The 27,524-nt window shown below is 44.3% G+C and overlaps 1 protein-coding gene across 2 annotated transcripts in view; it reads right to left on the bottom strand.

Annotated features, from left to right (window-relative positions):
- The window catches only part of LOC132866379 (mucin-2), a 28,310-nt gene extending 10,767 nt beyond the window's left edge, over positions 1-17,543 (bottom strand). The window contains exons 1-6 of one of the 2 annotated variants that reach the window (XM_060899128.1): positions 17,373-17,543; positions 17,155-17,221; positions 16,394-16,769; positions 14,835-15,695; positions 5,671-5,862; positions 2,761-2,914 (exon numbers count right to left, since the gene is read on the bottom strand). In XM_060899128.1, the coding sequence (XP_060755111.1) occupies positions 2,761-2,914; positions 5,671-5,862; positions 14,835-15,695; positions 16,394-16,648 (1,462 nt within the window). In that variant the 5' untranslated portion in view covers positions 16,649-16,769; positions 17,155-17,221; positions 17,373-17,543. Of the gene's footprint in view, positions 1-2,760; positions 2,915-5,670; positions 5,863-14,834; positions 15,696-16,393; positions 16,774-17,154 lie in introns of both variants that reach the window. The other variant, XM_060899129.1, reaches the window with a different exon arrangement.
- Between the last annotated feature and the right edge of the window lie 9,981 nt (positions 17,544-27,524).

The raw sequence follows: 27,524 nt of genomic DNA on the forward strand, positions 1-27,524 counted from the left end.
GGGGTAAAACTAAAATATAAACAAGCTTAAACAACACGGCGTCATCGCACACTGACAGTAATCTTTTGAATTTAAATCTCCCTAAAACCTTCAAAGTGGTGTCAAAACTAACAAAACCAAGGCTTCAAGAAATCTGCAAAGCCTTTCTGTGGACTGTGAGAAATCAACTGGTTAAAAAAAAAAAAGCATTTGTAAATATCGTATCGAACGCTTCAAACATCTCTATTTCGGGTGATTGTGAGTCAGCAGCCTTCTTCATCTGTCAACACAGATGTTCCAACAGTTACTAACCTGCAGGAGAGCTGAGAAAGATCGACACTGGTCATAGAAGAATCCACAGTGAAATGTTTTTTGCTGGCTGCTGGTTATGACGAGAAAGCCCTAAGAAAATACAAAACGCTTTGTGCACAGGAACACGAGCACGGAATTCACTCAGTGAATTTAAAGTCCCTCTCACACCAGAATCTGGTCTTCCCAGGCAGTCTCATGTCCCGGTACTAACCAGCTCTTTAATGTAGAACTGAAGTCATTTTTAAACTTGCTTTATTTCTTAATTAACGTGTTATTCAATTACGTTTTCGGTTTTAGTAACCTTATATCGTGACTCGTATTGGCAGCTAATTGCAGTTAAATATGATACTTATCAGCCTATTGGGTTTTTAGCCGTGTTGAATTTAGTTCGTTTGGTCCACGGCAGGCGTCGCTTATCCGCGCGATCTTCACGAGACTTGTGCGAGACTTCGAAACGTCAAGTGTCATCCAGGTGTCAGTGCCGCCATTTTGAAAACTGTTTTCCAAATGAAGTCTCATCTCATCTCATTATCTCTAGCCGCTTTATCCTTCTACAGGGTCGCAGGCGAGCTGGAGCCTATCCCAGCTGACTACAGGCGAAAGGCGGGGTACACCCTGGACAAGTCGCCAGGTCATCACAGGGCTGACACATAGACACAGACAACCATTCACACTCACATTCACACCTACGGTCAATTTAGAGTCACCAGTTAACCTAACCTGCATGTCTTTGGACTGTGGGGGAAACCGGAGCACCCGGAGGAAACCCACGCGGACACGGGGAGAACATGCAAACTCCACACAGAAAGGCCCTCGCCGGCCCCGGGGCTCGAACCCAGGACCTTCTTGCTGTGAGGCGACAGCGCTAACCACTACACCACCGTGCCGCCCTCTCCAAATGAAGTATTGCACAAAAACAAGTTTAAATGACGATTACTGACGACTTTTTTCAAACTTTCCTGATTGCTATCAAAACAAACAAAACTTCCGGCTTCAGCATTCGAAAGAGGGCGCGCGCGTCTTTTGACAACGTTGACAGACGTCGGTCACTTTGATTTCCGCTGTACGTTTTACTTCCGTCCTACGATGTCTCGCACAGGTCTCAACGAATCTCGTTTACGGCCGTCGCTTTGACATATGGACTGATGTATTAGAGTATATTTCAAACACTCATAACTCGCTATAGCAGCGACAAAATAGCGATCAAAAATGCATTTCTATATTTAATAAAATGAGAGAAATAGAATTTTGACAAGAAAAAATTTGCCTTCAGTTCCGCTTTAAGGCGTATGGGTGCAGCACCGATCTCTGTTTCCATAGCCCTCGACCTCTCGCCTATACAGCTAGGGTTACAGTGGGGGGCGGGTCCTCTGGTAACCGCGAGAGTTTGACTTCCCCACTCATATCTGTATTGCAGCGTGCCTTGCCAGACGACGGTAGGTACCATTTTTATGATGGTCTTTGGTCTGACCCAACCGCGAGTAGAACTCGTGATCTCCCGGTTGAGTGGCGGACACGCTAACCACTAGGCCAACTCACGGTCACTCAGTCAAGTCAGTACTGTAAACACGAGAACTGTCAAACTTATTTTTAAAGTTGACGTTGATTTTGACTTCCTTCACTTTGATTTGATCTCATACGCTACCAGATTACGACAATCTTTGGGCTGTTATAGGAAGCTGTTTGGACTACAGGGTCAAATACTACATTCGATCTCCTTACATAAACACTAAAAGGCGAAGGGCGTGTATGCTTACTGACACTGCATTGTTTGAGCTTTGTTCTGGGAATTGATCCTTCAATAAAGTTCCTTTTCAGTTCTTTGACTCGTCCTTGTTTTTTGCACTTTTTATGACTAAACACAAGGACAGACGGGTTGTAGACTTCGTGACTTGGCTCATCAGACTTTACTCCACCACTGAAGTGTGCAGAACACAGTCGTGTGTTGTCTGTTGGCGTAAAATTTTGATGGTGAATTCTGTCTAACCCACGCTTTTCGACGCTTAGCCTCTTTAGGTATTCTATAAAACTTCAAATCAGGAAAAGTCATTTTTTCCCCTGTGTGAATTTGAAGAAATGACTGCGGTAAACAAATATAGCGCCTGGTTCCCCCCAAGGCGCAAAGCATTATGGGTAATGTGAAAGTAGTCAATATTTCAACCTAACTGATGCGTTCAAGGTTTTGAATTTTGATCTGGAGATCATTTCCTGTCTCAAATCATTCTTGATGAATGTAACATCAAAAATTCTGATGATTTTGTAAATGTCACTAGGCTTGTAGGAAATGTTTTTATGGCAGGATATGCGATTCGGAAATCAATGACCTTGGTAGAAATTTAGCTCCGTATGTTGATCATAAAATTAAAACATGAAGTTAAACACCGGACACTGACAGGTTAATTCCCCTGACCAGACATGTCTAGGTTTGTTTTCAGCTTGTGTAACTTGAGCGCTGATGCTGTACCATACCATTAAGGTGCGCTGTAGTTGGAGTGATGCCGAGTTTCTGAAACAGAGCATCCGTTTCCGGATCCACCACCAACAGCTTGGTCTCTCCTCCTCCACCTTGGATTATCTCCACCACCTCCGAGTGCCTCAGACCTTCAATGCTTCTTCCGTTCACCTAAACACACACAAACACACACAGGTGTTTCTAACCACCAGGTGGCGCACAAAGCCCTGCCATTCCTACTTCCTCTTCAGCTTTGACTTCCTTATCAGGATCATCATCACACAGGAGAAGTTGAGAAGATAAGGGTTTTCAACCAGCCTGAAGTCAGGACACCTCTCTCATCCTGTTTAGACGGGTTCTGTGTTGAACATCACCTCAGGATTGGAGCTTCTACAACCAAGACTCCTGAATATTTAAGTCAACGATCAGAAAGATGAATGGGTTATGGATTATGGATTGATGTATTAAACAACACTTCAGTCAGATCCAAAGAGTGGACGGATAAACCTGGAGGCAGGATCTTCATCACAGGAGAAGAATTTTATTTCCAGAAGGTTCCTCAGATACAGAAATTCAGGAGCATCGTCAGAGTTCTGCTTTGACCTCGTCACGCAACTTGTCTCCCTTCCGGTCTAATCAAATGTGTGAAGGAAAAGCTTACCCAATATCTGTATATCCAAGGTCATTTATGCGATAACATGTTCCGAGAGCCTTAGCTCATGGTATGATAAAAGGATCTTCTCTTTATCATTTACAACCCCGATTCCAAAAAAGTTGGGACAAAGTACAAATTGCAAATAAAAATGGAATGCAATACTTTACAAATCTCAAAAACTGATATTGTATTCACAATAGAGCATAGACAACATATCAAATGTCGAAAGTGAGACATTTTGAAATTTCATGCCAAATATTGGCTCATTTGAAATTTCATGACAGCAACACATCTCAAAAAAGTTGGGACAGGGGCAATAAGAGGCTGGAAAAGTTAAAGGGACAAAAAAGGAACAGCTGGAGGACCAAATTGCAACTCATTAGGTCAATTGGCAATAGGTCATTAACATGACTGGGTATAAAAAGAGCATCTTGGAGTGGCAGCGGCTCTCAGAAGTAAAGATGGGAAGAGGATCACCAATCCCCCTAATTCTGCGCCGACAAATAGTGGAGCAATATCAGAAAGGAGTTCGACAGTGTAAAATTGCAAAGAGTTTGAACATATCATCATCTACAGTGCATAATATCATCAAAAGATTCAGAGAATCTGGAAGAATCTCTGTGCGTAAGGGTCAAGGCCGGAAAACCATACTGGGTGCCCGTGATCTTCGGGCCCTTAGACGGCACTGCATCACATACAGGCATGCTTCTGTATTGGAAATCACAAAATGGGCTCAGGAATATTTCCAGAGAACATTATCTGTGAACACAATTCACCGTGCCATCCGCCGTTGCCAGCTAAAACTCTATAGTTCAAAGAAGAAGCCGTATCTAAACACGATCCAGAAGCGCAGACGTCTTCTCTGGGCCAAGGCTCATTTAAAATGGACTGTGGCAAAGTGGAAAACTGTTCTGTGGTCAGACGAATCAAAATGTGAAGTTCTTTATGGAAATCAGGGACGCTGTGTCATTCAGACTAAAGAGGAGAAGGACGACCCGAGTTGTTATCAGCGCTCAGTTCAGAAGCCTGCATCTCTGATGGTATGGGGTTGCATTAGTGCGTGTGGCATGGGCAGCTTACACATCTGGAAAGACACCATCAATGCTGAAAGGTATATCCAGGTTCTAGAGCAACATATGCTCCCATCCAGACGACGTCTCTTTCAGGGAAGACCTTGCATTTTCCAACATGACAATGCCAAATCACATACTGCATCAATTACAGCATCATGGCTGCGTAGAAGAAGGGTCCGGGTACTGAACTGGCCAGCCTGCAGTCCAGATCTTTCACCCATAGAAAACATTTGGCGCATCATAAAACGGAAGATACGACAAAAAAGACCTAAGACAGTTGAGCAACTAGAATCCTACATTAGACAAGAATGGGTTAACATTCCTATCCCTAAACTTGAGCAACTTGTCTCCTCAGTCCCCAGACGTTTACAGACTGTTGTAAAGAGAAAAGGGGATGTCTCACAGTGGGAAACATGGCCATGTCCCAACTTTTTTGAGATGTGTTGTTGTCATGAAATTTAAAATCACCTAATTTTTCTCTTTAAATGATACATTTTCTCAGTTTAAACATTTGATATGTCATCTATGTTCTATTCTGAATAAAATATGGAATTTTGAAACTTCCACATCATTGCATTCCGTTTTTATTTACAATTTGTACTTTGTCCCAATTTTTTTGGAATCGGGGTTGTATCTCCTTTCGTAGATTCTGGTACAACATTCTATCCACGTATCTTATGGTGAGACTGATCATGGCAGAACACACACAAATCATATGAATCAGAATCTAATCTGAAAATCAAATGACACAGTTGTTTATCTGACTAAAATGAGACCGTTCTTGAGCTGAAAAACGTTTCTCCTCAGAGGTTGGGTGAAGAACCCCTGAAGGATGGAACGGAGAATTTAATCCAGTGTTTCTCATCCCATATTGCTCCTCACCTCCAAACCGCGTACTAGTGATGCAACAAAATCTGAATACGTTCGTTTTTTTGTTTGTTTGTTTGTCTTACATAAAGCTTGGGTTGAGACTAGAGGTGTGGATCAGGATTGACAAAAGACAAAAAAGTGGTATGATACCCCTTTTCCACCAAGGCAGTTCGAGGGCCGGTCCAGATTTGACCCCGCCCACATCAGATACAGATAGTGTGATTCACTGTGTTACACCTCCACCCTGTACTTCATTTCTTTCTGATCCTACATTCCATCCTTCCCTTTTTGTCTGTCCTGTTTAACGGGGGTGAGTTTGTCCTGGTCACCTGGATGAGTCTGTCTCTGGGCTGTAGTCCCGCTCTCTGCGCCGGTGAATTCGGGTCGACCGAGCGGATGAACTGACCCGCACGCCGCTTATCACAGTGCAGGTTAAAGCCGAAACCCTGCTCGTTCTTCACTATGTGACACAGCCGCGGCCTCAGGTCATGCATCACCATGTCCTCCGTTCCTGATGTCTCCTATAACACACACACACACACACACACACGCAAACAATAGGTATTTATTTCAGTCTGGATGTATCTCAATTTAGAGGGTAAAACCAGATATCAGACAACTTACTATTTGTGGACAGAATCTATTACTAACAATTAAAGTCCAGTAAAGGAGGCGTGGCCTCTGTGTGTGTGTGTGTGTCAGTGTCAGTAAAGGAGGCGTAGCCTCTGTGTGTGTCAGTTACAGTAAAGGAGGTGTGGCCTCTGTGTGCCAGTAAAGGAGGTGCTGCCTCTGTGAGTGAGTCAGTGTCAGTAAAGGAGGCGTGGCCTTTGTGTGTGTCAGTGTTAGTAAAGGAGGCGTGGCCTCTGTGTGTGTCAGTGTTAGTAAAGGAGGCGTGGCCTCTGTGTGTGTCAGTCAAGGAGGCATGGCCTCTGTGTGTATGTGTTAGTTACAGTAAAGGAGGCGTAGCCTTTGTGTGTGTGTGTGTGTGTGTGTGTGTGTCAGTTACAGTAAACGAGGCGTGGCCTTTGTGTGTGTGTGGGTGTGTGTGTGTCAGTTACAGTAAAGGAGGCGTAGCCTTTGTGTGTGTGTGTGTCAGTTACAGTAAAGGAGGCGTGGCCTTTGTGTGTGTGTGTGTGTGTGTGTGTGTGTGTGTGTGTGTGTCAGTTACAGTAAAAGAGTCATGGTCTCTGTGAGTGTGTGTGTGTGTGTGTGTGTGTGTGTGTGTGTGTGTGTCAGTTACAGTAAAGGAGGTGTGGCCTTTGTGTGTATGTGTGTGTCAGTTACAGTAAAGGAGTCATGGCCTCTGTGTGTGTGTGTGTGTGTGTGTGTGTGTGTGTGTGTCAGTTACAGTAAAGGAGGCGTGGCCTTTGTGTGTATGTGTGTGTCAGTTACAGTAAAGGAGGCGTGGCCTCTGTGTGTGTGTCAGTAAAGGAGGCGTGGCCTCTGTGTGTGTGTCAGTAAAGGAGGCATGGCCTCTGTGCGTGTGTCAGTGTCAGTAAAGGAGGCATGGCCTCTGTGTGTGTGTCAGTGTCAGTAAAGGAGGTGTGGCCTGTGTGTGTGCCAGTAAAGGAGGGGTGGCCTCAGTGTGTTAGTGTCAGTAAAGGAGGCGTGGCCTCAGTGTACGTCAGTCACAGTAAAGGAGGTGTGACCTCTGTGTACGTCAGTCACAGTAAAGGAGGTGTGACCTCTGTGTGTGTCAGTTTGTAAAGGAGGTGTGGCCTCTAGATGTGTGTCAGTGTCAGTAAAGGAAGCGTGGCCTCTGTGTTTGTCAGTGTCAGTAAAGGAGGCGTGGTCTCTGTGTGTGTGTCAATGTTAGTAAAGGAGGCGTGGCCTCTATGTGTGTCAGTGTCAGTAAAGGAGGTGTGGCCTCTGTGTTTGTCAGTGTCAGTAAAGGAGGCGTGGTCTCTGTGTGTGTGTCAATGTCAGTAAAGGAGGCGTGGCCTGTGTGTGTCAGTGTCAGTAAAGGAGGCGTGGCCTCTGTGTGTGCCAGTGTCAATAAAGGAGGCGTGGCCTGTGTGTGTCAGTGTCAGTAAAGGAGGTGTGGCCTCTGTGTGTCAGTGTTAGTAAAAGAGGTGTGGCCTCTGTGTGTGTCAGTAAAGGAGGCGTGGTCTCAGGTGTGTGTCAGTGTCAGTAAAGTAGGCATGGCCTCTGTGTGTGTCAGTGTCAGTAAAGGAGACGTGGCCTCTGTGTTTGTCAGTGTCAGTAAAGGAGGCGTGGTCTCTGTGTGTGTGTCAATGTCAGTAAAGGAGGCGTGGCCTCTGTGTGTGTCAGTGTCAGTAAAGGAGGTGTGGCCTCTGTGTTTGTCATTGTCAGTAAAGGAGGCGTGGCCTGTGTATGTCAGTGTCAGTAAAGGAGGCGTGGCCTCAGGTGTGTGTTATTTGAGTTCAGTGATGTGTCTTGATTTGGTTATTTATGGACTTTGAAACAGACACTTTTATTTCCCCGCCCCCTTTAGAGACATTCTTATCTCACTTTTAAGTAAAATGGAGTAAAAGCTCTTGAGTCGTTCACACGAATGTGTGTGTGTGTTCTTATATTCTTTCCCAAAAGAAAGAAATTAAACACACCCTACACAGGACATTCTCTAAGACACGATGTCACTTCCTGTCCTCAAACAATACATGGGTGGGTACAATTTTAATCCCAAGGGGCACACACACACACACACACACAAACAAAGAAAGGAACAGAAGGACGGTGCCTCTCGGACGTGTGTGTACAGGGTCCTGAGGGCTAAAAAGAGAGTAATCTAATCTCCGAAGGTTTAAAGCTACAAACATCTCTCTCTCTCTCACACACACACACACACACACACACACACACACACACTGCTCCTGACGTTTCTTTGAGAAAAACAACAACAAGAAACAAAACACCGGCGCGCACACACACACACGCGCGCACTTCAGAAAATGAACACAGAAATTAATCTGTATCGCTGAGGCCTGTGGCGTGAGCTTTAACACTCATTAAACACTGTTATAGTTCCTTATGTTCCTATAAATGAATAATTTCTGAATAAAACACTGCTCTGAATGTGCTGTCTCTAGTTTCCATGACTCACAATGATAAAGTGCTCGTATTTTATATTCAAATGTGTTGATATCAAGATGATCAAATTTAACTTAAGCTCTGCCCTTCGAAGCCTGGATATTTTATTTGACAATAACAGAGAGCTGTTCCACTAGTAAGCTTTACCTTTCTGAAAAATCTTTTCTTAAAATACAGTTTGAAATATATTGCTCTTCCATGGGTCTAAGAACAGAATAAAAAGAAAAGAAAAGAAACACTGTCAAAGTAAAGAAGCTATAGAGAAAAAAGGTGAAGAATAAAATATATACAGTATATGAGAGAGAGAGAGAGAGAGAGAGTTATTTCTTTTTCATGTTTGTTAGGACTATTGAGCTACATGAATGTGTGTGTGTGTGTGTGTGTGTGTGTGTGTGTGTGTGTGTGTGTGTGTGTGTGTGCGCGCGCGTGTATACAGCATGTTATTTTGCGGGTTTTGCGTTCTTTTATTTTCTTGTTTCAGTATAAATAAGTGTAAAAACAATGACTGCAGAAGCTCCATTTTGGTTGTTGATGAACTGCTCTCACACTCCTGTTCGAGGGACTGGAACCTGCAGGACTCTGTGTCCCCACAAAGCCAAAATGAACACATAACCACATAATCCGATTATTATCGGAACATTTGATCCCATGAAGTGATAAATACATTCCCTTACACACACCGCTGGACATTTTTCCTCTTTCCATCTCAGTTTTCTCAGTAAGCCATGATGGAAAACAACACAATCACTGCAAGTTCACTTTCAGTAGGGAAACAGGACACACACACACACACACACACACACACACACACACACCCTCTTTATATATTTTCCTCTGCAAGCAGAATTGATCAACATTGCTGCACAAATACTAATTTAATGTAAAAAAAACCCCTTGATTTAATGCACAAATACTAATGTAAAAAAACTATGCAAATAAGTCAAATATGCCACGCCTCCTTCACTGAGACTGATACAGAGAGGCCACACCTCCTTCACTAAGACTGACACACACAGAAACCATGCTGCCTTCACTGAGACTGACAGGCACAAAGGCCACGCCTCCTTCACTGAGACTGACAGGCACAAAGGCCACGCCTCCTTCACTGAGACTGATAGACACAGAGGCCACACCTCCTTCACTGAGACTGATACAGAGATGCCACACCTCCTTCACTAAGACAGACAGGCACAAAGGCCATGCCGCCTTCACTGAGACTGACACACAGAGAGGCCACGCCTCCTTCACTGAGACTGATAGACACAGAAGCCACACCTCCTTCACTGAGACTGATGCAGAAGCCCCACCCTTTTCACTGAGACTTCCACAGAGGCCACACCTCCTTCATTGTGACTGATGCACACCGAAGCCACGCCTCCTTTACTAAGACTGGTACACGCAGAGGCCACACCACCTTCACTGAGACTGACACATAGAGTCATGAGTCAGGAGGTTATGAGTTCTCATCTCATCTCATTATCTCTAGCCGCTTTATCCTGTTCTACAGGGTCGCAGGCGAGCTGGAGCCTATCCCAGCTGACTACGGGCGAAAGGCGGGGTACACCCTGGACAAGTCGCCAGGTCATCACAGGGCTGACACATAGACACAGACAACCATTCACACTCACATTCACACCTACGCTCAATTTAGAGTCACCAGTTAACCTAACCTGCATGTCTTTGGACTGTGGGGGAAACCGGAGCACCCGGAGGAAACCCACGCGGACACGGGGAGAACATGCAAACTCCACACAGAAAGGCCCTCGCCGGCCACGGGGCTCGAACCCAGGACCTTCTCGCTGTGAGGCGACAGCGCTAACCACTACACCACCGTGCCGCCCGGTTATGAGTTTAAGTCACAAATCTACAGTCTGCTTGATTGTTTTAAATGCAAACAGCAGTCAGAGTGGCGTTTTCACATCCACACTAAATACTAGCAGACAACAATGGAATGGATTACAACAAAACACACACACACACATTCTCTCTCTCTCTCTCTCTCTCTGTGGTGTACAGATGTAGATGCATATACACTCATTCACATGGTTCTACATCCCATAAGTCAAAAGACTTACACTACCGTTCAAAAGTTTGGGGTCACCCAGACAATTTTGTGTTTTCCATGAAAAGTCACACTTTTAGGGCGGCACGGTGGTGTAGTGGTTAGCGCTGTCGCCTCACAGCAAGAAGGTCCTGGGTTCGAGCCCCGGGGCCGGTGAGGGCCTTTCTGTGCGGAGTTTGCATGTTCTCCCCATGTCCGCGTGGGTTTCCTCCGGGTGCTCCGGTTTCCCCCACAGTCCAAAGACATGCAGGTTAGGTTAACTGGTGACTCTAAATTGAGCGTAGGTGTGAGTGTGAGTGTGAATGGTTGTCTGTGTCTGTGTGTCAGCCCTGTGATGACCTGGCGACTTGTCCAGGGTGAACCCCGCCTTTCGCCCGTAGTCAGCTGGGATAGGCTCCAGCTTGCCTGCGACCCTGTAGAACAGGATAAAGCGGCTAGAGATAATGAGATGAGAAGTCACACTTTTATTTCCCACCATAAGTTGTAAAATGAATAGAAAATATAGTCAAGACATTTTTCTGGCCATTTTGAGCATTTAATCGACCCCACAAATGTGATGCTCCAGAAACTCAATCTGCTCAAAGGAAGGTCAGTTTTATAGCTTCTCTAAAGAGCTCAACTGTTTTCAGCTGTGCTAACATGATTGTACAAGGGTTTTCTAATCATCCATTAGCCTTCTGAGGCAATGAGCAAACACATTGTACCATTAGAACACTGGAGTGAGAGTTGCTGGAAATGGGCCTCTATACACCTATGGAGATATTGCACCAAAAACCACACATTTGCAGCTAGAATAGTCATTTACCACATTAGCAATGTATAGAGTGTATTTCTGATCAGTTTAAAGTGATCTTCATTGAAAAGAACAGTGCTTTTCTTTCAAAAATAAGGACATTTCAAAGTGACCCCAAACTTTTGAACGGTAGTGTATGTTGAAAACATAAATAATAACTCTAAATTAATTATTTAAAAAAAGATTCGTCATAAAATAGTGATTTGGGAAATATCCAAGAATTCACTCAAGTCATTATTGCTTTAAACAAAGTCAGTTAGAAATAGAAACTACATCCATTAGATGAAAAACGAAGAAAATAATGAAAATAAAAATAATAACACTATATACCTTTTTAATTCAAACTTAAATTTTAATTGAGTTGAGTTTATAAGATACGGCAAGAGAGTTGAATTAACTGCTGAGTAAATTTCTACACTAGATTTAGAGTATCAGTGTTTTCCAAGCCTCTCGTTTGGTGTATTAGATACAATAATTATCCAGATTATATAATAATAATAATAATAATAATAATAATAATAATATCAACAGCGATGTTCTTTTCCACTTGGTGTTTTAAGGATAATTAAGATGAAGGTTTTTAAAGTATAAATTAAAAGTATCGAAAACACCTCTTTTTTTTTTTTTACTATAGAAGAAATCTTTCTCTGCTGTGACACTCCGCATGCTGTAGCTCACGTTCTCTGAATCGTAAAGACTAAATTTAGGTGTCTGGGAAGTGGACGCGCTCCAGGGTGGGTCGAGGTCTGCTTCCTGGACTTCCTGTTATACACTTTAGTTCACTCTAGTGTTTTGTAATAGATCTACATGAACAATTAAACGCTTTCACAGCATTGGACTCTCAGTGACGGGGTCCTTTCTGGAGTTATTGTGACCAAAATGAATTTTATTTTCATTCCAGTGTCACGTTAACAGATTTAGACTGCATTGACGTACAGCGACTTCATCCCCACAGTGCTGGTGCTTCCTGAATGCAAACAGGCGACGTCCTGCCCACACGTGCGGATTTTCTGCATACCATGATCCAAAGAGTATGGATTGTCACGGATGGACTGGAGTATAGACTTGATTTGTCAGTTTATAGATGTATGCTTGGGAACCTCGAGTCGAATCTGCGTAAACATGATCTGCATGGGAGAGTCATCAGGAGGAAAACGTATCTGTGACCTCAATGTCAGTTGTATGCAAAACAGCATCTACTGTAGATAAAGCAGCGGTTTAAACAGAAATTAAAAGATACTTTTGAGGGGAGAAAGGGGAAAGTATTTGAAGACAAGAATAGATTAAGTACAGGTTAGTTTTACCGATGAACGTTTAGCCACATAAGGTTGAGTGTAAATATAGCGGTGTGTGTGTGTGTGTGTTTCCTCTGTCTTTTTTCAATTGTTCCCAATAAGGAGAGACCGTATGCAGCCGCCTGGAGAAACACTGCTCCACCCAGCATCTTTTTTCAGACCGCCACGCCTTTTTTGTGCAGCCAAGCTGAAAAATCTCAGAACTTTCCAGAAAGACTCTGGTCTCATCACTGCGCTCCTTTTCAGCCATAGATTGGTGATGTGTCGTCAAGATATTGCTGTCATAGAAACAAAACCAATGTACAGCTTGGGAGCTTTTCATCCCAAAAAAGTCCTCCCTGCCAGCAATTTTCTACCACAAAAAAAAATCCAACATGGACACATGACCGAACTGTACAGATGAAACACAAAGGATGATGGGAAAACCGTCCGACCGTTGCTCCAAAATACCAAGAAGTGCCACTCAGGAAAAAAAAGTGGGTTCTCTGGATAGTTCTGTCCTACTTGGAACCTTCTTTGATGGAGAATTTGAACTTAGGGTTCAAATTTAAGAGTTACCCCAGACGGACAAACCAAAACTTTTTGCAGAACCCAAGTTTATGAACTATTTGAATATTATTGTAGGTTTATTATTCAAATGTGTACAATAATATTCTGGCATTTATTTATTGGAGCTTTTCAGTCAAAACATTTCAGACACAATGGTGGAGAAAAAGGGGTAAAATCTATTAGCAACCCCCAGAAAACTGGTACAGAATCGGGTCCAGGTACTAAAAGGCACTCATCTCATCTCATCTCATCTCATTATCTCTAGCCGCTTTATCCTGTTCTACAGGGTCGCAGGCAAGCTGGAGCCTATCCCAGCTGACTACGGGCGAAAGGCGGGGTACACCCTGGACAAGTCGCCAGGTCATCACAGGGCTGACACATAGACACAGACAACCATTCACACTCACGGTCAATTTAGAGTCACCAGTTAACCTAACCTGCATGTCTTTGGACTGTGGGGGAAACCGGAGCACCCGGAGGAAACCCACGCGGACACGGGGAGAACATGCAAACTCCACACAGAAAGGCCCTCGCCGGCCACGGGGCTCGAACCCGGACCTTCTTGCTGTGAGGCGACAGTGCTAACCACTACACCACCGTGCCGCCCTAAAAGGCACTACTATACTCAATTTATAGTATAGTGTGTTGGTGGCTATGTCACAGGGTGTGTGATATGCGTAAATGTGATAGAAGTATAGTAGTTTGTAGTTTTGCTTGCAACTATCTGCTTTCAGATACTGCCACTGGCTCGCCTTTGGCAAAAGAGAGCCAAGTGTGTAAGCCTCTCCCTGCCAGTACATAGCCTCTCCACCACCAAGACTCTCATAGTGCCTCCTCGCAGCAACACACGGTGACTGGGCATCTTACGACCCCAGGCTAAACTGTGAGGGATCTCAGAGCAGCAAGGGCCCCAGAGGTGTAGTGCGCAGGCCCACTGGCATGTGGACACACCCTGGTGCTGCATCAACCTTGCCCCAGCCATGGGTTAAAAAGCTGGGCAGATGGAGCTCGTTTATCTCGGGTTCTGGTGAGGCTAGAACTCACCATGGGTTATCAATTCATGAATTATATTAGTTGCAATTTTATTTTGTTGCAAAGCAAAACAAAACACGAACCCACTTAAACATTCAAGACAATACCACGCACAGTGATTGGACTATTCGAGTTATTCAAATGACTTAGCATAGACTGGACATGTCCCTTTCATTGGTGTAATAGGGACAGCAGCCACACTTCCTTCACTGGAACTGACTTGCAGATCCTTATATTAATTCAGTCACCATCGGTAAGGTCTGTGTAGCCTTATCATCAATATGAGACCGCAGCAATTCAACATGTACTGTGCTATCTGCCCTCTTCCACATACATGAGCGAACAAGTACCCATGATTGGCTAGTGTCAGTATAATTGACAGGAAAGAAAGAGTATGCCCCTCTCACCCAGCCAAATTTACTCTCAGCTGATGAGTGGGGCTCTACGGACTGGTTCATGTACAGCAGGGTGGGGAGTCAGGACTTAGTTACATTACATTACAGGCATTTAGCAGATGCTTTTATCCAGAGCGACATACAATGTATCCAGAGCCATCTTGCTCAAGGGCACTTCAGCCATTCCTGCTGGTCCAGGGAATCAAACCGGTGACCTTTTGGTCCCAAAGCTGCTTCTCTAACCATTAGGCCATGGCTTAACCTAGTTAGGTTCCTGCCCAGGATTTACTGAGCCATCCCTGACTCATGGTCTTACCTTGTTGTTGTTGGTGATGATGATGTCCGTTATATGGGTTTCGTTGGAGTTTTCCTGGCTGAAATGAGTAGTGGTAGGGTCGGATGGTGATCGAGTGATGGAGTCATAGGGTGATTGAGTAATGGAGTTGGATGGTGATTGAATAATGGCATCATAGGGTGACTGAGTAATGGAGTCATAGGGTGATGGGGTGATAGAGTTGGATGGTGATGGAGTGATGGAGTTGGAGGGTGGTGGAGTGATAGAATTAGAGGGTGATTGAGTGATGGAGTTGGAGGGTGGTGGAGTGATAGAATTAGAGGGTGATTGAGTAATGGAGTCATAGGGCGATTGAGTGATGGAGTCATAGGGTGATTGAGTAACGGAATTGGACATTGATGGAATGATGGAGTCATGTGGTGATTGATTAATGGAGTTGCGTGGTGACTGAGTGAGCGAGTCTCCTGGCGATGGAGCGTCCGGTTTGCGTGGTGGTGGTGGTGGTGGTGTGGAGTTTTGTGGTGATGGAATAGTGGAGTCACTGGGTAATGGAGCAATGGAGTCCAGTGGTGTTAAAGTGATGGATTTGGGTGGTAGTGATGGAGTAATGGAGTCAGTGAGTGAGTGAGTGGTAAAGTCTTGCGGTGATAAAATGATGGATCCTGGTGGCGATGGAGTGAGGGAGTCACGCGACGATGAGGAGAAGCTCAGGGTGGAAGAAGCGAGGGAAGATGAGGGGGTACGAGGGGAGAGGAGGCAGCTCATCTCCACAGCAATGTCCTCAGTGCAGGGCAGAGAGTGGTGGAGCAGAAACTCGTCTGTTTCTCGATCCACCACCAAGAGCCTCGTCCTGTTCTCCACCTCCATGATCTTCTGAACCACCTGATGGAGGGAGAGTGACAGAGATGTGTGAGAGAAATGAAGAGAAGAGAAGAAATGGACAGAATGGAAGGGAAAAAATCAAAAGAGGAATGAAAAGAGAAGGGAAAAGCGAGAAGTTGGAGAAGGAAGAAAGAACGAAAGAAGATCAGGGGAAAGGAAAAAGGAGATGAAAAGCTTCAGGCGAGACATTGTTAGGTTTAGGAGCTTTCTTCATATGATACGGCATCTCAACGCCTCAACAGGGAGGTTAACTGTTCACGCTTCCCAGTTTATAAACGGTCAGACCAGTTTCTCATGTTTAAAACAGATAAGCCCTATGATTAACATAACATCACAACTGTAACTACACCAATATTAACTTAACTCACTTTCTACTGAGGTGTTGGCTACTATATCAACATTTACTCTGATAAGAAAAGAAAAGAAGAGCAGAGGAGAGAAGGACATAAGGGAAGAGATACAGACATCCATGCAAGAAGAAGAGAAGCGAAGAGAGATCCAAAGAGAAGAAACCAGAAGAAGAAACGAAAAACAGAAGACTAACTCAGAGCAATAATGATGGAAGAAACAGGATCACAGAGAAAAAAAAAACTGAGGAAATGAAAGAAGAAAAGAAGCTGAGAAGGAAAACACTGTGAAAGCAGAAGAAAAAGAGAGGAGAATGGACGTCCAGGTGTGTTTCCAGTGGCTGTACTCGCCTGCTGGTGTGACTCCTTCTCCACGTTTTCTCCGTTCACCTCCACCACGCGGTCCCCAGAACGAAGTCCTGCCAGCTCTGCCGGAGATCCCGCCTCGATCCTGCGGATGAACTGCGCGCCGCTGCTGCGCTCTCCGTGCAGGTGGAAGCCGTAACCGCACTCGCCTTTGGTCAGGTAGCACAGACGGGGGCGTAGGTTCCTCTCGTCCATCTCCTTCTGTATGCTGTCAGCCTTCATCATCATCGTCGTCGTCATCACTTCCACCTCTGTCTCCACCACCTCTTCACGCTCAGATAATCCACCAGGCCATTTTTAATCCCAACGTCGCCACGGTGCCTCCCAAAAGATCTTTAACCCTGAAGTGCCCAGCTGTGTCCTGCCTCGAATGTTGGACAAAGCAACAATGCGTTAAAGAAGATCGAGAATAATATCTCAGAGGAAATGATGGGGTGAAAGGAAGCTTAGAGGAGCCGTAGGTGCGAAATTAAACTCTTAAGAGGCTAAGTATTTATTCCATCATACACCTGCCCACTTTAGTAGGAGGATAAGATGCAGAAATTATTATAATAATAATAAGAATAATAACAACACTAATAAAACACTAGACTACAATATCTACAAATTCAGCACTCCTTCTGCACCACTCCTTTAAACTCGACTTTGTAAGACATGGTCTGTTTTTTTTTTCCCCCCTAATAAGTTCCTCTCACAAGACGAGGCTCTGTACCGACTAAAATCAGCAAAAGCATTTTAAAACCCACCAATGCATGTGGGACAGGTGCTTCACTTTTCTTCTTCTTCTTCTTCCTCCTCTTCTTCTCTCTGTAACTATTTCACGTTAAAAAAAACAACAAAAACACATCACTTAGCACTCCAGTTACTGATTAATATTCACCCATAAAAAACAACCTGATATTCTAATAAAGTCAAGAATTAAAAATATGAATTCGAATTGGATATTTGTTCATGCAATGCACACAAAGAGCAAAACTATGCCAGAGTTGAGAAGCTGCAGAAGGGAAAGCAGGAAACCCGAGCTCAATGATCCCTGAGGAAGAGAAAGAGAGAGAGAGAGAGAGAGAGAGAGAGATGGGATTGGCCAGCGATCTGGTCTCATGATAAGATCTTATAACACATCCAACCGGAACTCTTCCTCTTCTCACTTTCCAAGCAAATGACTCCGGAATGTTCCCTGTTGGATACACTACTACAGGATCGAGACGCTACTCTATAAGCTCATTCTGTATTTTTAACCTCTACACAACTCATAGCATCCTAAAGCGTTCTTTGGTTTGTCCTGTTGGGAGTCCAGAAGGCTAGAACCATTAACTGATCCAGAAGGGACTCTTTTAAAGAGTGTAGCGAGGATATAATCACATCTACATCCTGCAAACAGATTCTGGAGAACCTTTAGGTTTTTCAGTTTGTCTCAAAAATATGTAAGAACTCTAAAAGTTCCCAGAGGAACCATATAGAAAGGATTCATCAAACATGAATGACCTCAATAAAAGAACTGCAAAGACTCAAAAAAAAAAAAAAAACCTGTTCGTACTTCGTGTCCACATTTATGGACAGTCAATGATTAGGAAGGCGATATATTTGGAAAAAATATAAGATGTAAATCACCTCTAAATCTCTTGAGCATTACTGTGAATTAACGTAAAACTTCTGTATCTCTCGAAATGATCATCTTTATTAACCTTCTACATAAAATTAAATAAAATAAAAAAGTTTTTTTTGTTGTTGTTGTTATTGTGCCAGACTCTACTGATCATCGAAGATTTTTAAAAACTTTTTTTTAAACTAATGCTGTTTTGGGGATTTTTTTTTACCCTCTTTGTGTCAGGCTACAATCCCAAACTGTGTAAATTTGTGATGTTCAGAAATGAAATCTTCTGATATTTTTGTCTTTTAGACCTTAATGTTAAAGATTTTGGACATTTGAAGATTAATTGCTGTTAATTACTAAATATTATTTATTTAATAATGATTAAAAAATTTCAAAAAGTTATTTTAAACATAAATATTAATTATAATTTAATTAACAGTTATTAATAAACAATTATTTATGGTTTTAAGTAATACATGTTTTAATAATAATAATTTTAACAGATAGATAGATAGATAGATAGATAGATAGATAGATTAATTAATTAGACATTTTTGCCTGTTTTTTTTACTCATGGACAATCCATTTACTTTTTAATATCAATATTTAGACAGAATATTAAGCTACAAAATCCACATATTCAGCAGTTTTAAGGAAAGAAAGATGTATATCAAAGAATTTGGAGATGCGCATAAATAATTTATGCATGAAAAGTTTAAGTCTTCGGTTTGTCCTTTAAGGCGATAACCTTTAGCCAGCTAAAGAACCCTTGAGGTACTTTTTTTTTTTTTTTTAAGAGTGTGAGGTTCTTTTTGAGATCATTGATATTTTAAGAATCTCCAAGGTTCCTGTGAATGTTTAAAAAAAACATGAAAAAAACCTCAAATATCCTTCAGAATCTGTTTGTTTTTGGGTGTAAATATCATTATTTATGAGATACCCTATGTAGTGACTTAGGCTACATCCACACGACAACGGCAATGACTTTTTTTTTTTTAAATATGGGCAACAGATCAGTAAAATTTCAGGTCCATATGGCAACGCAACGCTTGCTGAAAACGATGCAATACACATGCCACACCTCTACGTGCGCTGTAAGACGGTCCCATCGGAGACACCAGAACAATAGAAGAAGTAGACGCATGCGCATGAACCCCTTCTTCTGTAGCATTAGCCACATAAAGTTTTGATTATTAATCAGTAGCGTAAAACGAAAGACGCGGAAAGAGGAATGAATGGGGGTAGATGGAAGCCGGTACGCCAACATTCTGATATCCTCCAGAATTCTTTAATGGTCCGGAATAAATTGAATGCTACATGTTGATGGATTACTTTGTTCTTCTACGCCCTTTTTGAGGAATGTATTGTCGGACTTAAACCAACATCTGAAGAAGTGAGATCGCTCCTTTTTTTTTCCTATTTTTGCTGGTGGGATTGTTTTTGGAAAGCGCACGGGCGGTGCGCGGTTTGGTACTGCTTCCACAGTGTTTGGACTAAAGACTCTGCCCTAAGGGCTATTCTCTCTCACTTTGCACCATTACACAATACTCACAGTGAAAATATTTCGTAAGCGCGTTTCATGAACCAAGTTATAGGATTTGTTGACAACTCGAATCGAGTTCGTTACACTTCTACCCGGCGCGAAGCACTGACAGTCATGTGGTTGTGACATCATCATAAACAAATCCGTTCTACTCATCCAGACGACTTCGCATCGGCGCCGTTGCCAGATTTTTTCACTCTGGAACCCGTTCTCAAAAGATTTTGTTTTGGGGCACCCAAAACACCGGTGCCGTGTGGACGCCAGGCCGAAACGATAAACAATTTTATCAGATTCACCTGAATCCGTTGCCGTGTGGACAGGACCTTAGGGAGTAGGGAGCCACTTGGGATTTGGTGAATAAACTGTGCAGAACATACAGAGCTTCCTCTGTCACCTCAAGTGTGTTATCAGCAGTGGGTGTGTTGGTTGAACTTTCATATTGTAGTTCTACTGCCCTCTGGTGAAACTTCTTCATGTGTGTGTTGGCTCCACCATTCCTCAAAGGTTTACAGATAAAGCCAAGGCATCATTTTCCTTTACAATTTTATTTTCATTACAATATTTTTCATGGGTTATTTTCATCAAATGGCTACCAGATTGTGTCTGGATCACAGAAGAAGGTTGCAATATGGACAGAGGTCTATCATCCATGCCACTTTCCACCAAACATGAACGAGGTGCTAATTCTGGACTGGCGCTAATGCCAGTTTGGAGTTGGTTCAGCTGGCGAACCTTCTAAGAAACCTGTTTTTTTAGACCCAGGGACTAGAGATCCACATCAATACATCAATGTATACATCTCTGCTTTCCTAGGAACACTAAATACAACAACAGCAGCAGCAATGGACCCACCAACCCAAGGATGCCCTACAGAGTAATGGTACGACAAAAAAAGAAGCAAATCAACCAACTTGAAGATGTGACAGATAAGAGAGACAGAAAAGGAACGACAAAATCACCATTAACATAACATGAGCACAAAGACAGCAGACGAGCTCAAAGCATCGAGAAAGAACGAGCAGTTAGTGATCAGGACAGGAGTGAGAGCAGAGAGAGAAGATTCGAGATGAGTCTTGGATTTGGAGAGAGATGAACAATCCCAAAGACACTGACAGAGAGAATTCCACAGCTTGGGGGCTGTGACCCTAAATGCCCGGGAACCCATGGTGGATAGTTTAAACTTGGGGATGGATAACAGACCAGAAGATGAAGATCTTAGAGGATGAATGGGAGAGTAGGGCTGAAGTAATTCCATTAGATATGGAGGAGTGTAGACAGGGAGATATAGAACAGGGAGCCAGTGGAGGTTCTGGAGGATGGAGGTGATGTGTGCCGAGTATTTAGTGTGGGTCAGGACTCTGACTGCAGGGTTCTGAAGATACTGAAGCTAAGCAATGGACTTGGCTGGGAGACCAATGAACAGAGCATTATGATAATATACAAGAAGGCTGTGGAATTAGTTTTACTTGCTCTTGTTAGTTATGATAACCCCGCCCCCAGGCCTTGAAGGAAGCAGTTCTTGGTTCTAGACCAGCAAAGTGTTGGTGAACCAGTGTTCCTGGTTGAGAGCTGGTTCTTTGGCTGTTGAATCACGAACTGGTTTGAGTTGAAGTACTGGCTCCGAACCAGTCCTCAGTCTACCTTGGTGGAAAAGCACTAACAGCCTCTCACAATAGTTCAGTACTTAGCGTGATAGTTTATTATTAGCTCATCTGGCTGACAGGTGATGAGTTTATACCATTATGTGTCATCCGTCTGGCATCATCCACATTAAATGAAAATCGCGTCTTCTCTCTCAATTCTTCACTGATTTTTATTCTTTTTGGAAGGAAGGTCGGTCTGCCTGGGGTGCATATAAATTCTACACAAATTTGCATAGTTGCAATTAATAATGAAGATATGGAGTAATTAATCAATCCCTAACAAGCAGTTTCCAAACAAATCACTTCTTCTCCCTCAATTCTTCACCGATTTTGATTCTTTCTGGCATGAAGGTAGGGGTACCTAGGGTGCATATAACTTCTACCCAGATTTGATTTCTCACGGGGCCGGAGTGAGCGACGCCATCATTGATGGTCTTGTTCACTTTTTGCACTACCACCATGGTACACATTCTATTCTTCCACAGCATCCTACTGCACCACTTTCACTGTGCATGTTGCCTAGAATCTGTAATCATCTCACAATTGTCTTCTGTTAGTGGGATTTTTTTTTTTTTTTTGCATTTGTATGTGTGTGTCATATAAGCTACTGGATGCCTTAATTTCCTTTGGGATGAATAAAGCATCTATCTATCTATCTATCTATCTATCTATCTATCTATCTATCTATCTATTGCCATGTTTTTTAAAGCAATTGTTCTCAGATATTTAAAAAATCCATCCGGCCTTCTGCAATCACACGTCGTCTGTCCAAAATTTACAAAAATCACTACTCCTTCTACAGGATTGATCGGATTTCGATCAAACTTACATACAATGTTCCTCAGGTGGGTGTGCATAAAAGTTGTCAAGATGGTGGTGCTACCTGTCACATTTACGATTTTATGGGCGTCTGAAATTTTGGGTGACTCGTCACATTAAATGCTACTCTTCATAAACTGCTAGGACGTTTTCACTGAAACTCATCCAGAAGACTCTAAAGACATATTCCAACAAGAGTTGTTCACCAGGTGGCGCCACCTGCCATGGATGCAGTTACACAGGAGTCATATGCAATTTCACAAAAATCACTACTTCTCCTACAGGAGTGATCAGATCTCAAACTCACACACAACAACAGGGACCGGTATGAGCTACAACCTCATTGAGGCCATTTTTAAAATGCGTACAATGATATTTTGGCTATGTATTCGAGTCAGGAAGCTCCACCCATCACCTGTTTTTATTAAAACGGTCATTAGATTGCAGTTGATATGCAGTGCTGAGCGTAAATGAGTCCACCCCCTTTGAAAAATAACATTTTAAACAATATCTCAATGAACACAAACAATTTCCAAAATGTTGACAAGGCAAAGTTTAATATAACATCTGTTTAACTCATAACGTGAAAGTAAGGTTAATAATATAAACTTAGATTACACATTTTTCAGTTTTACTCAAATTAGGGTGGTGCAAAAATGAGTACACCCCACCACAAAAACTACTACATCTAGTACTTTGTATGACCTCCATGATTTTTAATGACAGCACCAAGTCTTCTAGGCATGGAATGAACAAGTTGGTGACATTTTACATCAATCTTTTTCCATTCCTCAACAATGACCTCTTTTAGTGACTGGATGCTGGATGGAGAGTGATGCTCAACTTGTCTCTTCAGAATTCCCCAAAGAAAAGAAGAAAGAAAAAAGAAGAAACCTTTGTCACATGCACACTTCAAGCACAGTGAAATTCATCCTCTGCATTTAACCCATCTGAAGCAGTGAACACACGCACACAGAGCAGTGGGCAGCCACACTAGAGCACCTGGGGAGCAGTCAGGGGTTCGATACCTTGCTCAAGGGCACTTCAGCCCAAGGCCGCCCCACGTTAACCTAACTGCATGTCTTTGGACTGTGGGGGAAACCAGAGCACCCGGAGGAAACCCACGTAGATATGGGGAGAACATGCAAACTCCACACAGAAAGGCCCTCGCCGGCTGCTGGGTTCGAACCCGGAACCTTCTTGCTGTGAGGCGACCGTGCTAACCACTACACCACCGTGCCACCCCAAATAATAAAAAGAAAATAATTTCTTTCCACCACAAAGGTGAAGGCTACAAGATGATCAGCAAAGCTTTACTTATCGGTCAGAATACTGTAGCAAAAGTGGTACAAAAATTTAAGAAAGATGGAACTGCAACCATCTCACAGAGACGTCCAGGTCGTCCACGGAAGTTAACACCTCGACAGGAGCGTCTTCTGATGAGAAGGGTTGAAGAAAATCGGCATGCAAGTTCACTGAAGTTATCTAAAGAAGTAGAAAGCCAAACTGGGGTGACTATTTCCTGTGACACAATACGGCGTACACTGCAGAGGAATGGCATGCATGGATGCCGTCCATGAAAGAAGCCTCTCCTAAAGCCCAGGCACAAAAAAGCCCGCCTAGAGTTTGCCAGGGCCCATGCTGACAAAGATGAAGACTACTGGGACTCTATACTCTGGAGTGATGAGACCAAGATAAATGTTTTTGGAACTGATGGCTTCAAAACTGTATGGCGTCGCAAAGGTGAGGAATACAAAGAAAAATGCCTGGCGCCTACAGTGAAACATGGTGGTGGCAGTGTCCTTATGTGGGGCTGCATGAGTGCTGCTGGTGTCGGGGAGCTGCATTTCATTGATGGCATCATGAATTCACAGACGTATTGCTCTATACTGAAAGAGAAGATGCTACCATCACTCCGTGCCCTTGGTCGTCGTGCACTTTTCCAAACATGACTAAACACACATCTAAGGCCACTGTTGGATTTCTGAAGAAGAACAGGGTGAAAGTGATTCAGTGGCTAAGTATGTCTCCTGATCTGAACCCAATTGAACACCTATGGGGAATTCTGAAGAGACAAGTTGAGCATCACTCTCCATCCAGCATCCAGTCACTAAAAGAGGTCGTTGTTGAAGAATGGAAAAAGATTGATGTTGCAAAATGTCGCCAACTTGTTCATTCCATGCCTAGAAGACTTGGTGCTGTCATTAAAAATCATGGAGGCCATACAAAGTACTAGATGGAGTAGTTTTTGTTGTGGGGTGTACTCATTTTTGCACCACCCTAATTTGAGTAAAACTGAAAAATGTGTAATCTAAGTTATATTATTAACCTTACTTTCACGTTATAAGTTAAACAGTTGTTATATTAAACTTTGTCTGGTCAAAATTTTGGAAATTGTTTGTGTTCATTGAGATATTGTTTAAAATGTTACTTTTCAAATGGGGTGTACTTATTTACGCTGAGCACTGTAATTCCTGGGCACAGTAGCATTGATAACAGTGGGTTGTGATTTCCATCACTGTACCCACAGTGAGAAAAATCGCAGTCGCCCCACTTCCCAGCTGTGATTTACAGACTGCTCAGGGATCCCACTTTGAGAAGCGCATCCTGAAAGGTTTCAGATCACTCGGAGAAAACTGGACGTGTCCAGAATGATGGGGAAAACTGTACAGCACCAGGAAATTACTTGAAATACTTAAAAACTTAAAACATAGCGATACAGTATTTAAGCTACAGTTTGCAAAAATATACACAAAAAGTTAAATGTAGTTGATTATTCAAGATGTTCAAATGGCTGCCATGTTAGACAATTACACACCACAAGTTGGTATAACTCCACATCCCTCCTATAAGCCCCACCTCCCATAGTTTTTCAGTGGAAGTGATTTATTCATTCATGCATGTCCAGTAACTGTTTTTATCCTGGAAAGGTCACAGTGGATCCGGAGTCTATCCCAAGAACGCTGGCCAGGAGGGAGGAATACACCCTGACTGGATACCATGAACGAACACACACACTTCGGAGGCAATTCAGAGTACCCCATAAGCAGGTATCTCTCTGGTGGATCACCACCTTGTCGTGGTTAGAGAGCTTGCATGCCTCTATGACCCCTAGGACTATGCTGGCTGGAACCTAATTTCCTGGTAGGGTCACCCAAGCCAGACAGGTCAAAGGGTAGAGGCTGGACGAAGCGCGGTCCACTGGTCCTCCAGGTTAGGGGGTTGGGTACAGGGCTAACAACCTTGTCTTGTAAAAAAAATGGTGTTACGGAAACAGCAACAAAGGAAAAAGTGGGAGGCTCCGCTTCTGCCTCTATGACCCTGTGGCAGTTCGTATGTATGGGCGGAGCACAGAAGACGGCAGGCCAGAACTGAGTTCACAAAAACTCTTTTTATTCAGCTTTTCAGCTTACTTAAACACTCTCACACACACGCACACACATCAGCCGTCTGGTTCGGGGGAGAGCTCCTCTGCTCTCGCTCTCCCTCCTTAAGTAGGGCGCGGTCACTGGGAAGACACAAACAGGTTAATTGCTCTCAGGTGTAGTGATTCTGCCACTTACCTTCCCTGACTCCACTCTCCTGTCACAGACCGGCGCTTGACCACGCCCCCGCTGCCACATACCCCCACCGCCCGACTCAGGCCGGGCGGCCGTCCGGCCTGCAGCCGACTCCCCCCCCCCCGATGGGAGAGGAAGTCCGCCACGACCATCTGTGCCCCCGGCCTGTGGACCACCTTGAAATTAAAGGGTTGGAGTGCCAGATGCCAACGGGTGATCCGCGCGTTGGCATCCTTCATGCGGTGGAGCCACTGGAGGGGCGCGTGGTCCAAACAGAGGGTGAAAGGGCGCCCCAGCAGGTAGTACCGGAGGACGAGGACCGCCCACTTGATGGCCAGACACTCTTTCTCTATGGTGCTGTAGCGCCCCTCATGCACCGACAGCTTCCTGCTGATGTACAGGACAGGGCGGTCCTCCCCCTCCACCTCCTGGAACAAAACCGCCCCCAGCCCTCTGTCCGACGCATCGGTCTGCAACACAAAGGGGAGAGAAAAGTCAGGGGAGTGTAAAAATGGCCCCCCACACAGTGCAGCCTTTACCTCAGAAAAAGCCCGCTGGCACTGCTCTGTCCACTGGACCGGATCTGGTGCCCCCTTTTTAGTGAGATCAGTCAGCGGGCTGGTGACGTCCGAATAATTAGGTATAAACCTACGATAATAGCCAGCCAGCCCCAGGAACTGTTTCACCCCCTTTTTGGTCTTGGGCCTCGGGCAGGCCACAATTGCTGTGGTCTTGTTAATTTGGGGACACACCTGCCCGTTGCCCAAGTGGAAGCCCAGATACCGTACTTCCACCCGCCCAATCGCACACTTCTTCGGGTTGGCTGTGAGACCCGCTCGCCTCAGCGACCTAAGGACGGCCCTTAGGTGTTCAAGGTGCCTCGGCCAGTCATTACTATATATGATGATGTCGTCGAGGTAGGCGGCCGCATAGGTGGCTTGGGGGCGGAGGACCCTGTCCATCAGCCGCTGAAACGTAGCGGGCGCCCCAAACAGCCCAAACGGAAGTGTGACGAATTGGTGTAAACCAAACGGTGTGGAAAAGACCGTTTTTTCTCAGGATAGTGGAGTCAAGGGGATCTGCCAATATCCCTTCATCAAATCCAGTGTCGAATAAAAGCGAGCCGTGCCGAGTCAATCAAGCAACTCATCAATACGAGGCATTGGGTACGCGTCGAATTTAGACACCGCGTTGACTTTTCTATAGTCCACACAAAACCGGACCGACCCGTTGGCCTTGGGTACCAAGACCACCGGGCTGCTCCAGTCACTGTGGGACTCCTCGACGATGCCCATTTCGAGCATGGTCTCAAGTTCTTCCCGAACCACCTTTTTTTTGTGTTCGGGTAGCCTGTAAGGGCGGCTACGCACTACCACCCCCGGGGGCGTCTCTATGTGGTGCTCTATGAGGTTAGTGCGACCGGGCAGGGGCGAGAACACATCCGAAAACTCGGTCTGCAACTGGGCGACCTCCGTGAGTTGGGTCGGGGACAGGTGGTCTCCACAGGGGACCGGAGAGGTATGTGATGCCAATGCCCCTTTTTGAACCTCCGGCCCCAGCTCCGCCTTCTCCGGAACCACCGACACCAATGCCACGGGGACCTCCTCATTCCAGAGTTTAAGCAGATTGAGGTGGTAAATCTGTAGCGCCCCACCCCTGTCCGTTCACCTCACCTCATAGTCGACGTCCCTGACTCGCCGTGTGACCTCAAAGGGTCCTTGCCACTTGGCGATCAATTTGGAGCTCGACGTGGGCAACAGTACGAGTACCTTATCTCCCGGTGTGAACTCCCTAAGGCGCGTACCCTTGTACAGGCAGGCTTGCTGCTCTTGGGCCTGCCGCAAATTCTCCTGGGTTGTGAGGGTGAGGGTGTGGAGTTTTGCGCGCAGGTCCATAACGTATTGAATTTCATTTTTGCTTTGTGAAGGTCCCTCCTCCCAATTTTCCCGCAGCACAT

Source organism: Neoarius graeffei, chromosome 18 (assembly GCF_027579695.1).
Source record: "Neoarius graeffei isolate fNeoGra1 chromosome 18, fNeoGra1.pri, whole genome shotgun sequence".
Lineage (NCBI taxonomy): Eukaryota > Metazoa > Chordata > Actinopteri > Siluriformes > Ariidae > Neoarius > Neoarius graeffei.